The 18,077-nt window shown below is 39.0% G+C and overlaps 1 protein-coding gene across 2 annotated transcripts in view; it reads left to right on the forward strand.

Moving 5' to 3' along the window:
* The window catches only part of TSPAN13 (tetraspanin 13), an 86,593-nt gene that overhangs the window by 59,361 nt on the left and 9,155 nt on the right, over positions 1–18,077 (forward strand). Inside the window, exons 2-5 of one of the 2 annotated variants that reach the window (XM_044946507.2) lie at positions 15,395–15,562; positions 16,469–16,470; positions 16,535–16,615; positions 17,402–17,515. In XM_044946507.2, the coding sequence (XP_044802442.1) occupies positions 15,427–15,562; positions 16,469–16,470; positions 16,535–16,615; positions 17,402–17,515 (333 nt within the window). In that variant the 5' untranslated portion in view covers positions 15,395–15,426. The remainder of the gene's footprint in view (positions 1–15,394; positions 15,563–16,468; positions 16,471–16,534; positions 16,616–17,401; positions 17,516–18,077) is intronic. The other variant, XM_006057035.4, reaches the window with a different exon arrangement.

Here is an 18,077-nt window from a genome sequence, read left to right on the forward strand (position 1 = left end):
TAAGCTTTATTGTCTTCATGTAGCAAGATCTCTAGAAGGAGGTAGTCTGGAGGCCATGTACAGTGTGAGCATGTTCTCAACGTCCCAGTCTTCCTCTGTCATCCTGCTCTACCGTCCTTGGTGTGTGGCTTTCTTCCTTGTCACCCAATTACATTTGCAACTTTCGGTATAAGGTTTTGTTCCATGCTGGAAAAAGGATAATGCTGTAAAATGCTTTTCCTTATAAAGCTGTGTGTGTGAGAGAGAGAACAGTTCTATTGAGGTATTAATGGAATACAATAAGCTGCATGTATTTAAAGTACAAATGAGATAAAGTTGTGACACACACGTGACCTGTCAACCCTTCATCATATTCAAAACTTTGCACATAGCCCCCCAGATTTCCTTATCCTCCTTTGTGATCCCTCTTTTCTGTCACATAACCTTTGGTCCCAGTTTATAGGCAACCATTGACCTGCTCGGCAGTTAAGTTGAGGCTGGAGTTCAGGCCTGGGGAGGGTGTGAGCAGGAGGATGATGGCCTAGGACATTTCTCTGGCTCACTGATTCCCTTCTTGTTTGGTCCCAAGAGGAACCAGTTTCAGAGAGGTCTTTTAGGCTTAAAGGGAGTACTCATTTTTTTTTTTTTTTTTTTAAAGCCTATTGACAAAGTGAAGGATTTAGAGTTAGTTTAGGTGGGGAAGGTGGTCATAGTAGGGAAGGTAGACAGTCACTGCAAGTTTGCAAGTGTTAAAAAGTTATGATAAACACTTGCAAGATGAAGCTTGTATTAGGCTGAATTCTCTATAAGTTATAAATGAACTTAATGTGTTTCCGACTCTTGAGAGTCCCTTGGACTGCAAGGAGATCCAACCAGTCCATTCTAAAGGAGATCAGCCCTGGGTGTTCTTTGGAAGGAATGATGCTAAAGCTGAAACTCCAGTACTTTGGCCACCTCATGCGAAGAGTTGACTCATTGGAAAAGACTCTGATACTGGGAAGGATTGGGAGCAGGAGGAGAAGGGGACGACAGAGGATGAGATGGCTGGATGGCATCACTGACTCGATGGACGTGAGTCTCAGTGAACTCCGGGAGTTGGTGATGGACAGGGAGGCCTGGCATGCTGCGATTCATGGGGTCAGAAAGAGTCGGACATGACTGAGCAACTGAACTGAACTGAACTGAACTGAAGATAGCACAAACTCCTAAAGGATATAATTGGGAGATTCAGTGATTATATCTTCAAGTATGGCTGGATCAAGGGGCTCAAAAAAGGTCAGAACTCTTGCTCCTTCTGTCCACTTCTCAGCCCAGCTTGCCTCTGCATAGGTTCTTTTTGAGGCTGGAAGTTTCCATGTATAAGACAAGCCATTGGCAGAATCAATTTTAATTGTCCTTATTTTGCTCTTTCAATATCCCTGTATCATCATATGGGACATACTAGTTAAGCATGTGGGTTTATGGGCCCAATCCATGGACCAACTACTGTGAGCAGGAGGCTGAGTAACCATGACTGCTACTAGCATTGGCTGGAGAGGGCCAGTGAGACGCCAGGATTAAGAGTTTCATAAGAAATACATGTGCTGGTTGTAAAAACCCCATATGTCCCCTACCGAGATCCTTTGTCCTCTGAGCAGAAATTTGCCTGAATCTTCTTAATTCTAGAATGTTCTAGCAACTTCTTCATCATTTGAAAAGCTTACTCTAGAAGGAAATGCTAACCCACTGCAGTGTTCTTGCCTGGAGAATCCCATGGACAGAGGAGCCTAGTGGGCCACGGTCCATAGTTTTGCAAGGAGTCGGACGCGGCTGAGCGACTAACAGTTTCAGTTTCAGTGGTTTAATGCCTCAACACCTACTTAAACTAGATTATAAAGAACATTATGCATGACATTTCTACTGGAGTGGCATTGTATGTTATCGATCCAAAAAAGTGCATAAATGCATGTTTATTAGTTTTAAGCAATTTTATTTGCTAGAATGATCTCAGCGATAAGAACTCTTTATCCTGGGTAGGATTTTTTGCTCCCCTACTCCAGGCAATGCGCTGTGAACTTGTATATGAATGTCAGCATATGTGACAAATTCTCCAGGTTGGGTAAAAGAAAAATAATCACAAAATTAGTAAGCCGGGATTTGGTAGTTAACTAATCGCAAAACTGTATGAGTGAGGACCTTACTATTGGTTTATAACTGTGCAACCAGGTCTGCTAGGGAGTAAGTTAAGGACATGCTAATCAAACCCATATCGATCTGGCTGTGAAGCAAGACCTACAGTTTCTTATGCATTATAATATTGTCTTTGCCGTTATATCTCCGAGTTAAAAATGACCTGTGTTGCTATGATGACCTATGATATAGGCACTATATCATAATGCCTACTATGTCCGGTAGGCACTATGATACAGTCTTACCGGGATAAAAAAATGCACCAAACAGAAGTGTGCCCCAGTTCTGCCTCTGTCCCCGAGCCTGTCATTTTGCTACTCGGATGATTCAGCTGTAAAATGAACAGACTTGGTTAAGGTCACTGGCCGGATAACTTTGTGCCACTGACACGCTCCTTCATCAAAATCTGTCCATGTGTGCGCTAGAAGTTTTGCCACGACCTCCTCTTTTAAGCATTTGCTTCAGAAAGCAATGCCAGTTGTAGACATTTTTATAATCTTGCCTTGGTATGGCCTTTCATTTTAGCCTTTGCACTCTCTTAAAAGCTTTTCTTGTGTATTCACTTTTCTTTGTTTTAAAGAGAAAACAGGAAAGGTTGGCGCTTCCTGCTCATAAAAAAAATCACTATCAACAAGTTAACAGATCCGTAATTTGTTTTTATCAGCCTTCTGTCTCCCAAAGGAAGGAAACTATTTGTCATAGGTCTAAATTTACTTTCTATTACAATTGATCTCATAAGGAAACTGTTGTTGTTGTTAAACAAAAAATTCTTGCAGTTCCTTTGTTTACCAGGTTCTAATGACAAATAGGCTTTTTAATTATACACTTAGAAGTAGTTTTATGGGAATCAATAATTTTTATATCACTCATTTGGTAGACTTTTACATAATCCCATTCTCTTCAAAATTACAAACCAACCATAACATGCAATTACTACTACTCAGAAATAAATTGCTTATTATCTTTAAAAGGCTCCTTCTTAGTGAAAGTTAAAGACACACTGGTAAACAAATCTAATTAGAAGCATATCATAACTTTTAGATGTTATTTCTAATTTAAACAGTTAATTATGAGGACTTGAGGGATTTTTGCTATAATGTATTGGAAACTGCAGTCACACACACAAGAAAACATTTATGTTGTTCTCAATTTTTTAATTAAAAAAACACATACTTTGGGGATTTATCAGAAAATCGAGTCACTTAAATAAGTTTATGTTTGGACAGTTTTACCTTTGTAGTAATAAATCCTAGACATGTTTTAGGTTGGATGGTTAAATCTAAGTGCTCTTCCATGTTACAAATGAGAGTGTATATTTGTGTGTGTGTGTGTGTGCATGCGTGTGCATTTAGGATGTGGGTACCTAAGGGAAATGATAGGTGGTATCAAGTTTCACATGTGCGTCTACCAAAGTGTGATAGACAAGTAAAGATTCAACAAGGGGCTGCCTGCTGCCTTGACTTCTGTACTACCTTCACTTGCAAGGCTTCCATTTTCCTAAATGGCAGCACTTTGTAGGGGAGGATGTGGACAGTACCTGGAGATGCGCAGATGGGAACTGATGTGAAATATTTGAGACAAATGAGACTATCTTGATATAAGTAGCTGTGTTTGGGGAATAGTGTGAATGAAGGCTGGATGAGGCAAGTTGGACCAATTGACAGAAGAAAGCAAAGCAGAAGAATTTAGTTTTAGTGTTCCAGTAAGAAGGGGGCTGGAGAAGGCAATGGCACCCCACTCCAGTACTCTTGCCTGGAAAATCCCATGGATGGAGGAGCCTGGTGGGCTGCAGTCCATGGGGTCGCTAAGAGTCAGGCACGACTGAGCAACTTCACTTTCACTTTTCACTTTCATGCATTGGAGAATGAAATGGCAACCCACTCCAGTATTCTTGCCTGGAGAATCTCGGGGACAGAGGAGCCTGGTGGGCTGCCATCTCTGGGATCACACAGAGTCGGACACGACTGAAGCAACTTAGCAGCAGTAGCAGCAGCAAGAAGGGGGCTGTTACATCTTCAAGCTACTTTTAATTAGGAAATGTTTCATATGCACAGAAAATAATATGGTATACTCTCCTGAGCCCAACAGACTGATTTTACAAACTTAGTATTTTGCTCTCTCTCTCTCTCTCCTTTTTAAAGTCTTCTTTGAATTTGTTGCAATATTGCTTCCACTTTATGTTTTGGGTTTTTGGCCATGAGGCATGTGTGAGCTGAGCTCCCTGACCACCAAGATCAAACCTGTACTCGCTGCATTGGAAAATGAAGTCTTAACCACTGGACCACCAAGGAATTCCCTCTCTCTTTTTAAAAGGCTAAAAGCTATAGTACAGTTAAAGGCCCATTGTCCATTCCCTTTCCCAGCCCTCACCAAAAGTACTTACTACCCTAAAATCTACATATGTCATTTCTATGCACGTTTATATAACTATATGACTATTTGATCTGTTAATCAACCACAAAGACTATATAGTGTTGTTTCTGTGTTTGAAAATTTTTGTAAATGGTCTGTTTTATCTATATTCAATTTGTTCCATTTTTATGTTTGGAATTTCTAGATTTACTAGAAATAGATTAACACTTGTATTCTACTGTGTGATCACACCAGAGTTTGTGAATTCCTTAGTTATGGTGTTTGAGATTTTTAAAATTTTTTTTACTATTTCAAACAAGGCTGCAGCAAAATCCTGATACATATATGTATGGCTGGGGACAGGGGCATTTTTCTTGGATATTAGCCTAAAAGCAGAATTGCTAGTTTAGTAAGAGACACATCAGTTCAGTTTATGGACACGCTCAGTCGTGTCCAGCTCTTTCTGACCCCATGAATCGCAGCACGCCATGCCTCCCTGTCCATCACCAACTCCCGGAGTTCACTGAGACTCACGTCCATCGAGTCAGTGATGCCATCCAGCCATCTCAACCTCTGTCGTCCCCTTCTCCTCCTGCTCCCAATCCTTCCCAGTATCAGAGTCTTTTCCAGTGAGTCAACTCTTCACATGAGGTGGCCAAAGTACTGGAGTTTCAGCTTTAGCATCAGTCCTTCCAGAGAACACCCAGGACTGATCTCCTTTAGAATGGACTGGTTGGATCTCCTTGCAGTCCAAGGGACTCTCAAGCGTCTTCTCCAACACCACAGTTCAAAAGCATCAATTCTTCAGCCCTCAGCCTTCTTCACAGTCCAACTCTCACATCCATACATGACCACAGGAAAAACCATAGCCTTGACTAGACGGACCTTTGTTGGCAAAGTAATGTCTCTGCTTTTGAACATGCTATCTAGGTTGGTCATAACTTTCCTTCCAAGGAGTAAGTGTCTTTGAATTTCATGGCTGCGGTCACCATCTGCAGTGATTTTGGAGCCCCCAAAAATGAAGTCTGACACTGTTTCCACTGTTTCCCCATCTATTTGCCATGAAGTGATGGAACCAGATGCCATGATCTTCGTTTTCTGAATGTTGAGCTTTAAGCCAACTTTTTCACTCTCCACTTTCACTTTCATCAAGACGCTTTTGAGTTCCTCTTCACTTTCTGCAATAAGGGTGGTATCATCTGCATATCTGAGGTTATTGATATTTCTCTCGGCAATATTGATTCCAGCTTGTGTTTCTTCCAGTCCAGCGTTTCTTTCTCATGATGTACTCTGCATATAAGTTAAATAAGCAGGGTGACAATATACAGCCTTGACGTACTCCTTTTCCTATTTGGAACCAGTCTGTTGTTCCGTGCCACAGGACTGGAAAAGGTCAGTTTTCATTCCAATCCCAAAGAAAGGCAATGCCAAAGAATGCTCAAACTACCACACAATTGCACTCATCTCACATGCTAGTAAAGTAATGCTCAAAATTCTCCAAGCCAGCCTTCAGCAATACATGAACTGTGAACTTCCTGATGTTCAAGCTGGTTTTAGAAAAGGCAGAGGAACCAGAGATCGAATTGCCAACATCCGCTGGATCATGGAAAAAGCAAGAGAGTTCCAGAAAAACATCTATTTCTGCTTTACTGACTATGCCAAAGCCTTTGACTGTGTGGATCACAATAAAGTGTGGAAAATTCTGAAAGAGATGGGAATACCAGACCGCCTGACCTGCCTCTTGAGAAATCTGTATGCAGGTCAGGAAGCAACAGTTAGAACTGGACATGGAACAACAGACTGGTTCCAAATAGGAAAAGGAGTACGTCAAGGCTGTGTAACATTTTTAGGTACCACAAAGTTCTGTAAAGTGACTACAATAATTTACACTTCTTTTTTTTTTTTACACTTCTACTTGAATGTAAGTTCTAGGGTCTCTGCATTGTGGTGTCATCAGGCTTAATTTTTACCAACCTAGTGAATGTGAGATCTGCTATGAAGTTCACTAGTGAGTACCTCATTGTTCTAATTTTTGTTTTCCTGATATATAATGAGATTTAACATCTTTCATTTGTTGATTGGCCTTTTGGATTCTTCTACAGTGAACTGCCTCTTATTATCTTTGACCACTTTTCAATGTCTTTATTGTTGTTTTTTTTTAATTGATTTGTAGGTGTTCTTTAATATATATGTGTGTGCTGGAAATATCCTCTAGTCCTAGGCATATCCTACATTTGTCTGGTGTTTTTTTATTATATAGAATTTACAATTTTAATGTGATTTCTAGTTTGGTAGGTAAGAACAAGGATTCATATCCCAGTTCTGTGTCTTCCTTGCTGTGTAACCTTGGGCTACTGTCTTAACATCTCTGTGCACAACTTGCCCCACTTGGAAAAGGGAGGCAGTAGTACTGCATACCTCTTGGTGTTGTTGTGAAGATTGTGTGTGTGTGTGTTAGTCACTCACTCATATCTGACTCTTGGCAACGCCATGGACTATGGCCCATCAGGCTCCTCTGTCCATGGGATTCTCCAGGCAAGAATACTGGAATGGGTTGCCATTCCCTTCTCCAGGAGATCTTCCCAACCCAGGGATTGAATTCAGGTCTCCTGCATTCCAGGCAGATTCTTTACCATCTGAGCCACCAGGGAAGCCCATTAGTTAGTAAATGTAAAACATTTTGAATACTTCTTGTATATAGTAAATGCCATATTTGTATTATATGTGCTTTTGGGCAGTCTTGTTTAAGAATTGTCTTTAGCCACAAAGGCAAAACATTATTCTGTACTTTCCCCCACAAAGTTTAAGTTTTGCTTTTTAGATTTAGGCTTTAAAGCTATGGTGTGAGGTAGGGATTTCAAAGGGTGTGAGGTAGGGATTCCTACTATTATTTTTCAAAATGGGAAAGTAATTGTGAAAAAGCTGTTAATTAACTACTACTATTTCCATATTAATTTAGAATTCCATATCTCTTCAAGTCTGCATTGTTGTTTGTTTAGTTACTTGATTTTGATTACCAAACTGCCATAATAAATTCTGATATTTGTTTGGATTATTTTTAACTTCTTTAGTCCTTTTAGTTTTGTTTATATATTTAAATTTACTAATTAAAATAGATCCAAAAACTGTAGAGTCAGGCTCAGGTTTTGCAGAGCATGGTAAAAGCAATAACAAAGGTAAAATTTGGGACACTTAAATGTAACCATTGACAAAGGTTGGTTTGCCACTAGAAGCATTTCTTATGCACTGTGCTAGTGATACTGTAGCTGGGCTGAGAAAAAATGCAGCAGCCACAGGCTTGGTCCTTAATCTTAAAAATGTTCCTAGCTCTTTGATGACATTTATTCTTCCATGAAACTTGATGAATCATGGTATAAATGATCTAAAACCTAGTGAGACTTTGACTAGAAATACATGAAATTTGTAGGCTAAATAGGAGGTGAATTGATGCTTTATTATAATGAGTGTCCCCAACCGTGAACATACATCTCTTCATTTAATTTAGGTCTTTTTCATGTTCTTCAATTCATTTCACAGTTTTCTCCATGGACATCTTTTAATACTTCTGTTAGATTTGTTTATGTTGTTGTTGTTGTTGTTTAGTCACCAAATCATATCTGACTATGTGACCCCATGAATTGCAACACCCTAGGTTTCCCTGTTTGTTTGTATGCACCTTATATTTTGGGAACCTATTAGAAATTGCATTTAAAGAAATACATTAAAAGATTTGGAGGTGCATCAGCATGCTGTTGATTTTTGTGATGGTGATCCTAGTTCTAGCAGCTTTTCTGGTTCTTACTAATTTTAATAGTATTTACAGTCTTTTCGATTTCCTGTATAGATATTCTCATTAATTTTAATAACCACAGCTGTGTTTATCCTTCATCTTTGTGCCATTTTCACTCTTAAACATAGTTATCTAAGACCTCTACCCCAGTGCTTAATAGAAGCGGCGATGGCTGGCACCCTTGTCTCCTGAATTTTGAAAGAAATATTTCTCAGGTTTTTCCATTGAGTATGATTTTTACTTTGGTTTCTTGATAGCTGTTCTTTTCAGTTAAGGAAATTTGGAGGAACTTACTCTTGTTCTTTTTCTTAAAAAACAATTTGTTGAAGGCATGTCAACAAATGAAGTTTTACTTATCCTTTGTATGGTATGTTTCACTTCTTTCTGCTTTCTTTAGATTGGCTCTGTCTGGTTCTTTTTTAAGTCTGCATTTTTAAATAGAGCTTTGCTTTTCCCATATTGTTTTTATTCCTTCTTTTATTTATTTATGTAGTTTAAACATATGAATTTTAATCTCATTCAGTTGGTCCTATTACCCCAAGTTCTTTGGAGCTCTAATTCTTTGCCTTTTGCTGTGTTTGTTGCATCTCTCGTGATAGATTTTTTTTTCTTACATGTTTTGTGAGTTTTAGATTGACAACAAAGTTTTCATTTATTTATTTTTTGGGGAATGGTGTGAGGGCTGAGATTCAAAAGTGTCCCTCCTGAGCCATTTTGAATTTGCTTTCTTGACTTTCCTCCTCTAAATGCCATCACTGCCTGTGATCTGCTTTCATGTGAATGGCTGGGCTTGAGGATTCCTGCATTCCTAGAGAATGTACATTTAGCCTTGGAGTTTCTCTTTCTTGCAGATTTTGAAGAGGTTCAAAAATTTTTACTGTCTTTCTGAGGGTGGTGGTGTAATTTTTCTGTGACCTTTTATACTGAAAATACAGCGCTCTGGAGGTCTAGACAAACCTGGGTCTTAGTTCCACTTCTCATGTCTGCCTGGTTTAAAACCCAGGTCCTTCCCCTTTAGTGATGTTCTGATCTGGGAATTCCTTTCCACTTTCTCATGGCCCCATGGTGCCAGCTGTATGCTTGCTATTCTGCTTTTCAGTTCTCCTTTCCTTTCTGGCCTGTGGGAATTTCCCATAGTTTCTCAGCAGTCAGCTATATATTTAAATAAAATGTGAAGTCTCTTTTTGATATTTTAAATTATGTGTAGCAGGAAGGATTCAGTTATGTGGGTGACTCAGTTGCCCGTGTTCCCAGAACCCTCTGTGCAAGGCTGATACTCCTCTCCCCTCAAGGTACACATCCTCATCCTTAGAAGCTGTGACTATGTGACCTTATGTAACAAAAGAGGCTTTGAAGATGTGATTAAATTAAGCATATTGAGATGGAGTGATTATTCTAGATTACCTGGGGGAGCCCTATGTAATCACAAAGGTCTGTATAAGAGGGATGTAGGTGGCTTATACTCAAAGAATGTGATATACTTAGAGAAGCAAGTTGCAGTCTGAGAATTTTGAAGGTACAGCACAGCTGGCTTTGAAGATGGAGGAAGAGAATATATAGGCCAGGGAGTTCAGGTGGCTTCTTGAATCCCTGTCTCTTCAGCTTCTCTGATGCTTGAACTCTCACCTTTGACCTTGTGTTGACCTTTGATGCTAACGTGTGTTTTTCTGTTTTGTTTCTTTCTTTGTTTTTTTTTTTTCTCTCTTTTTCTTCTTTTGTGCTGCCACATTGGTTTTGCTAGAACGCCAGCTGAAGAGGAAATATTTAAACTTGCATTTGAATATAGAATAATCTTTTTTTCTTAGAACTCCGTAAGATAGCTACTTGATCTTGTGACTTCCACTCTTTGTCTTCTGAGCAAACCTACTAGCACATACCATGTGGTGTGTTTATTTTTGTGAACACACAGCCCGTTCATTTCTAGGCTTTGTTTCTCTGTGTGCTTAGTTTTAAAGACAATTTTGAAGCAACAGTGAAATAAAAGTTGTCACTGAAAAAAAAATCTGAAAAAGGCAAAGAAACGGATTCTTCCCTAGAGATTCCAGAAGGCATGAAGTGTTACTGACACCAGTATTTTAGCTTAGTAAGACCCATGTTGGACTTCTGACCTCTAGAATTATAAGAGTGTGCTTTTGTGGTGCTTTAAGCCACTAAGCTTGTGCTAATTTGTTAAAGCAATAATAGGAAACTGATACACCTTCTCAAATGTTTTTGAAGGAGAGGTGCCTAGTGTCAGTGATGAAGATAGACTAAAACTATATTAAAGATACAGCAGAGCGAGCTTGGTGAGGAATATTCTTGACAGAGAGGTCCCTAGAAGGCTTCTGAGGTGGTGCAGTGGTAAAGAATCCACCTGCCAATGCAGGAGACGTAGGCGACACAGGTTCGACCCCTGGGTTGGAAAGATACCCTGGAGAAGGGAATGGTTACCCACTCCAGTATTCTTGCCTGGAGAATGCCATAGACAGAGGAGCTTGACGGGCTACTGTCCATAGGGTTGCAAAGAGTCAGACATGACTGAGCACACATCTAGAGGAAAAAAACCAGAGCAGAGATGCTTGTGAATGTTCTAGATAATATATTCAGTAACCACATAATGCCTAGTCTGGGAGTTAGAACTTCTTATGGAAGTGATAAAGTGCTCTACCCACCCCACCCCCAGCCTCTTTTAGTTATAGATTTTATTTTCCAAAGGGCAAAAGATTCTCATTGTTAATGAGCTTGTAAGTTGGATAGCTGAGAGAGCCGAGAATAGTTTTCTCCTATTGCTAAGATGCTGCTGTTTTAAATAAAGGATTTGGTTTGTTGGGAGGGTCCTGACAGGAATAGCTAAATACTTCACTCCAGCTCTATGGTGGGGATCATGTTAGTGATAAAATATCAGGCAGATTTCTTTAACAGGTGTTCCTGACTTGCTTGTTTCCAAATGTGTGAATTGTTTTGTGTGTGCTGTGTGGGTTTGCTGTGACAAACGACCACAAACATGGTGGCTTAAAAACAAAAGATTTATTCTAACAGTTCGAGAGGCCAGATATTTAAAGTCAGTAGGATTGCACCCCCTCTGAAGCCCCAGGGGAGAATCTGTTACTTGCCTTCTTGCCTCTTCTGTTTTCTGGTGGAGGCCAGCATTCCTTGGCTTGTGGGCTCATCACCCTTTGCCTCTTTGTATTGCTATCTCCTTTCTGTGTCTCTCTAATCTCCCTCTGCAACTCTCTTATTTTTTTGGTGGTGGGGGGGTATTATTTTTTAATTGGAGGAATATTGCTTTGCAGCGCTGTGCTGGTTTCTGCCATACAACAGTGTGAATCAGCCATAATTATACATATATGTCTCTCTCTTACAAAGACGCTTGTTATGATGTTTAGACACTACCTGATAATCCAAGATAAGGTTCTCCTTTTTAGACCCTTAACTTAGTGACATCTTTTGCCATATGATATAATATTCATTCTTTTGCTTCATATGGTAGTATTCAGTTGGGGTCAGTTTTTTTGGCCTACTATCTGCTGCCTTACTCTTTCTTTGCAATCTTTGGCTTATTCTATCTATCTGGATTTTTTTTGTTGTTTGTTGATTATTCTATACTCTGGCCCACCTTGTAAAATATCTCTGACATAGCAATGGTCTGTACCACTGTGATTTTTTTCATTCTCTCCTATGTTGAATTCTAGAATGAAAATCAGCAAGCTGAAGCCCGTGAGTCACATCCATTCCAGTGCTTGTTATTGTGCAACCTGCCAAATGAGAATGATTGTACATTTTTATTTTATTAAAAATTTTTTTTCTTATTTCTTTCTATTTTTTAAATTATTATGAAAGTATGATAACACATTTACAGGAGACTTGGAAAATACGGAACAATGTTACATATAGTTCAATTATATATTACAGTTTAAGTAGATAAATTAAGATTGTTTTAGTTGGAGTTTCAATATCAAACTCTCAAAAACTAATAGAGTGAATAGACAGAAACATAGAAGGATATAGTAACTTGAAAAGCTCTATGACCCAATTCAATATAATTAAGATTTTTCACACAACAGCAGGGTACAGATTCTATTTTAAGTTTGCATAGACTATAAGCCAGGAGACACTGGAACATATCCAGGGCCATAAAACAAGGTGCAAAGACTTCATGGCCTAAAGGTTTTGAACTCATACAGAGTCTATTCTCTTATGACTGTGTAATTATGTTAGAAATCAATATCAAAAGATGTTTGAAAATAACCCACATATTTTCAAGTGCTATGTGACATTTACCAAGAGAGATCTTTGACTTAGCCCTTGAAAGCACCCAAAAAGTTGTTTTTACATTTTTAAATGGTTGAAAAAAAATCAAGAGAAGAATATTTTGTTCCACATGAAAATGATATGAATTTAAGTCTCAGTATCTGTAAATGAAGTGTCATTGGAACACAACCCTGCTCTTTCATTTATGTATTATCAGTTGCTGCTTTTGTGTTATGATTGAATAATTATGGCAGAGCCCGTGTGTTCCACAAAGCCAGATGGCAACTCTCTGGATCTTTACAGAGTAAGCTTGCCAACCTTTGTTTTTGTAGGGGCATCTTGTCTCTGGCTTCTGGTATAGAGTGGGCACCAAGCATTTGTTGATGAATATTTAACTTGTGGCAAGAATTTCATTAATATCATTAAGGATTTGGGATGATTCCCAAAAGGATTCTTCAAAATTATGGATTAGAAGAATTTTATGTATCATATTATTCATGATTCCGATCTTTTTGGCCCTAAAACTCAAAGAAATACAGAGTAAATGTCCTGCTCCTGAATGTAATTGAATAAACAGGCATCACACCCAGGACTTGAAGCTGGAGAGTGCTGGTTAATTTTACAGAAAACTTGGCTGTGCTGTGATTGCAAGGTGTTTTTTTCAGACATCCGTCTAAATGTTGCTCTGAAGGTATTTTTTAGAGGTGATTAACGTTTACACTCAGTTGACTTTCAGTAATTGTGGGCCTCATGTACGATATGAAATATGAAAGCATTAAGAACAAGAACTGGGTTTCCTAAAGGAGAAGGGATTTTTGTCTCAAAATGGCATCATAGAAATCCTGCCAGAATTTCCAACCTGTCATCCTGCCCTGCACATTGTGGACTTTCTAGCCCCCACAGTTACATAAGCCCTTTCCTTGTAATAAATCTCCTCTGTCTCTCTCTCAATATGTATCTTCTTGGTTCTGTTTCTCTGGAGAACCCTGACCAATGCAGCAGGTCAGTCTGATGTGTTGAGCATGTGGACCATCTTCAGTGTTTCTTCCCACCATGCAATGTGGATGCTAAGCATCACCCTCTCCCCTCATGGAGGCGAGGCCCCTCCAGCAGCATCGCCCTCTCCTTCCTTGACACCTCCTCCAGGCTTCTGCCTTTCACACCTCGTGAAAGGAAATGTGTTATATTTGGATACAACAAAGTCAGAAATAAGCTCACTTGTGATGGGGCTGAGGACTTTTTGTCCATCCGAGAGAGTCTGAAGTTTGAGAAGGCTGCGAATGAGGTGATAAGAGAGTCAGACGCAGATGGATCTGCTGAGAAGCAGCAGTTGAGAAAATGAGTGTTTGTGAGAAGTTTTTCCTCTTTTTCTCCCTCTGAAAAAAGCTTCCTGTGTGTACACAATGGAGACCACCAGGTCCATGTAACTCCGTAACTCGGTCCTGTCATACTACAGATGGTTGCTTTTGTTCCCAAGTTTTGCTGCTTTATCATAAGTGGATAAAAATACAAGCAGCTGCTGTTATTTAGCCATTTTACTCATATGTCTACATATGTTAAGAATTTTTATGTACCAAGACATTTAAAATGTGTGTCTGATAAACGACTACATGTATAAATAATTATACGTTTCAGTAAAGAATCATTTGAATGAGTATTGACTTATTTTGTATTTCAAGACAAAGTTTATTAGGCTCAAAGTGGTGCTAGAAAGTTTATTTTACATACTTCTGTTTCTCCCAGCAAGGTATTAAAAACTGTCAAGTTGCTCCAGGAAATGGTTAGCACTTGAGTGACTTGAAGATCCTGTCTCTTTCCTGTTCCACCCCCATCCCCACCCTTCCCACATACCTACTGAAGCTGTGTCTTCTATCAATTGATTATAATCTTAATATGACATGTTATTTAAGTGTTATTTTAAAAAAGTAGCTGTAACTTTGAATGGTAATGACCAACTGAGGCATGTGTTTACCTCTTACACTTGACTTTGTTTTATAATACAAATTAAGCGGTTGGGATGTAAAATAATTTCTTCTTACTCAGAATGCCATGTTTAAGTAATGTAGCTAAAATCTCTTAACACTCTTTTCGTCCTAAAAGTTTCTCTCTATATTTGAATGCTAATGATATCTAAAGCAGTTCATTTCAGCGACAGTTCTGCAAGATATTTTTGACTGTTCCAAGGGTCAAGTTCTGTGATAGGTGTGGGCAATACAGAGAGGTGAAAAGATGGGGTCTCTAAGTTGTTCACAGACTGCTGTGAGAGACAAGCTTGGAAGCAGAGTGTTAATGTGATAAAGAGAGTAGAACCACATTGGAAGAACAGAGATTGCTCAGAGAATTGAGAAAAGAATTTGGTTTGTTGGGGACTTAGGAAGACACCCCAGAGAAGTTCACTTGTTCTGGGCTTTGAAGGAAAGATATGTGATTTCCACATGAGGAAACAAGTGTGTCAGACTGAGATATATTGGTGTCTAGCAGTTTTAAATATGCTATTAGTTCAAAAGCTTAAGTAGAAATCATTTAGGTTTAGTAAACCAGATGGCCTCTGAGGCTCCACACTATATAGATGATTGTTTTTTAAAAGCATGTCTGTGGCAGATTCATTTTGATATTTGGCAAAACTAATACAATTATGTAAAGTTTAAAATAAAAAAAAAAAAAAAAGCATGTCTGAGGATTAATACTTGTTAAAACAACACTATAATGAGATCACATGTGTATTCCAGTATTGAGTGTTAGCAATCATTCGTAAGATACTAAGCAGGTGCCTGAAGGATGTCTTTATATTAATATATAAGTTGGCACTTTTCCTCTTTCTTTTTCCTGCCCCTTCCCCTCCCCCCTCACTACCCTTTGTGGTGATTTTTGCAGTTGGTTAGCCTGCTTCTGATTGGAATTGCTGCATGGGGCATCGGCTTCGGGTTGATTTCCAGTCTCCGTGTGGTTGGCGTGGTCATCGCCGTTGGCATCTTCTTGTTCCTGATCGCGTTGGTGGGGCTGATTGGAGCTGTGAAACACCATCAGGTGTTGCTTTTTTTTGTATCCTTTTTTACAACTGGGAGTTTTACCCCCACTGGGTTTGTTCTTACCTTGTCGATTACTCTTTTTGTAACCCTAACTTAAAATTACCATCAGGAGATGAATTGTCAGACAGCAGCTCCTGGCAAGCATTATGTGTATTTGCTCAACCAATATTAGGAACGTTTCTTAGTTAAGTTACTGTATGTTTACATACGCTCTCTTCTTTTCACATCGTGAAGAATGTATCCTGCAAGTTCAGTATCGTCCTACGTGTATGTTGCAAATTCAGCAGTACATTTAACTGATTCAGTGGCCTCTAGGTCCTTTCCAAGTCTTTAATATTAGGTTGAGAATTTCTCAGTGATTTTTTTAAGACTTGATATTCAGAAAGCTTGCATACATTTATCTATACTTACTTCCTGCTTTTTCTATGTAACAATTTTTATTTTAATCTAAATGAAATTACAGTGGATCAGCTTTTATTTATTTTTAATGTTATTGAAGTATAGTTGATTTAAATGTTGTGTTTAATTTCTGCTGTACAGCAAAGTGACTCAGTTATACACATATCATACGTATTTTTTTTTCACATTCTTTTCCATTATGGCTTATCACAGGATATCGAATATAATTCCCTGTACTATACAATAGGACCTTGTTGTTTATTCATTCTTATATATGTAACAGCTTGCATCTGCTAATCCCAAACTCCAAAGCCATCCCTTTGTACTCCCCTTCCCCTTGGCAGCACAAGTCTGTTCTCTATGACAGAAAGCATTTAAATAATTATTGTAGTTAGTATTTTTTTATGTAATTATACCTACAGTGTTTTATCAAAAGAAAAATTGCATGTATTCTTTTTGAAGTTTCTCTAAGTGCCCTTGTTCTGTTTTCTAGGTGGCTTCCTTTTAGTGCATTGTGAAGTTGTCAGTACCTCTGTTTTATGTTATTCTAAATATTTCCAGAAATATACTTAACTTTGATTCTCAGTACATGATTATTCTCTTGCTTGTATTTATTGTCCAGTTTTCAGTATCATGTGCTTGTTTAGCCCTGAACCAGGAGCAACAGGTAAGCCAAGGCTTTTTTTTTTACTTTCTGCTTTATTATACCACATAGTATGGGGGAAAGAGGGAGGCGGGAAGAATGATTGGAATATAAAGTAATTTCTTCTTGTTCAGAATGCCATTTCCCTCTATATAGCCGAAGTCTCTTGTGCCTGATTGCTTTCATGGGGCTGATTTGAGCCCTACAACATCAGATGTTGCTATTTTTTGCATCTTTGGAGTAGAATTTTGCCCTCACAGGGTCGAAAAGTGCTCTTGCTAATGGGTGTTCACCCAGTCTTTCCCTGCCAATATGCAATGAAACATGGGCTTCAGAATGTTTGCAGTTTCATTCTGGCAATTATTCTTTTTAAGCTTTAATTTGTTTGAAGAATATGGGTCTCAGTTTTGGGGCAATGGAAACTTTGTCTTGCTACATTCTGGGAACTAAGCCTTTGAACCAAGTGCTTCTTTGAAACTGCATGTGAACATGAATTTTTATTCTTGAGATAGAAATGGTGCCTTCTTTTTGTTGCAGATTGAGGTATAACCCTTTGAAAAGTTTTGGTCTTATAAAGAGTATTTGTTTTAGGTACACACAGTATTAAGAGTTGCAGGCCCCAGCTTTATACACTTTATGCAGGGGTAACACATTTTATTTATTTATTGATGGCCACACTGTGTGGCATGTGGGATCTTCCCCAACCAGGGATTAAACATGAACCCCTTGCATTGGAAGCACAGAGTCTTAACCACTGGTCCGCCAGGGAAGTCCCATATTTTAATGTATATGTTAAATGCGTTTTTCTAGGCTCAGCTCCTGGAAGTTGGTTGGAACAATACAGCAAGTGCTCGGGATGACATCCAGAGAAATTTAAACTGCTGTGGGTTCCGAAGTTTTAACCCAAATGACACCTGTCTGGCAGTAAGTACAAAGTATAAAGTATTTTTGGAAACATATTGCATACAGATGGGCTTCCCTGGTAGCTCACCTGGTAAAGAATCTGTCTGCAGTGCAGGAGACCCTGGTTCGATTCCTAGGTCAGGAAGATCCCCTGGAGAAGGGATAGACTACCCACTCCAATATTCTTGGGCTTCCCTGATGGCTCAGCTGGTGAAGAATCTGCCTGCAATGTGGGAGACCTGGGTTCGATCCCTGGGTTGGGAGGATCCCCTGGAGAAGGGAACTGCTACCCACTCCAATATTCTGGCCTGGAGAATTCCATAGACAATCCATGGGGTCTCAAAGAGTCGGACATGACTGAGCGACTTTCACACTAGCACATACAGATAAATAATGGTTAATGTGGAAGACATGGACTTCTGATGCTGAATTGTACTTAAAAAAACTTTTTTATATACCAGTGTTCCATTCTATGTACACTATTGTATCGATTGTCTGTTCTCAAGTATCCATTCCTGAGGGTCCTGAATGATTTGGGTTCTTTGCCTCTAATTCCTTCCCATTCAGCTCCTCCCAGAACAAG

This window comes from Bubalus bubalis, chromosome 8 (assembly GCF_019923935.1).
Source record: "Bubalus bubalis isolate 160015118507 breed Murrah chromosome 8, NDDB_SH_1, whole genome shotgun sequence".
NCBI classification, from domain to species: Eukaryota; Metazoa; Chordata; class Mammalia; order Artiodactyla; family Bovidae; genus Bubalus; species Bubalus bubalis.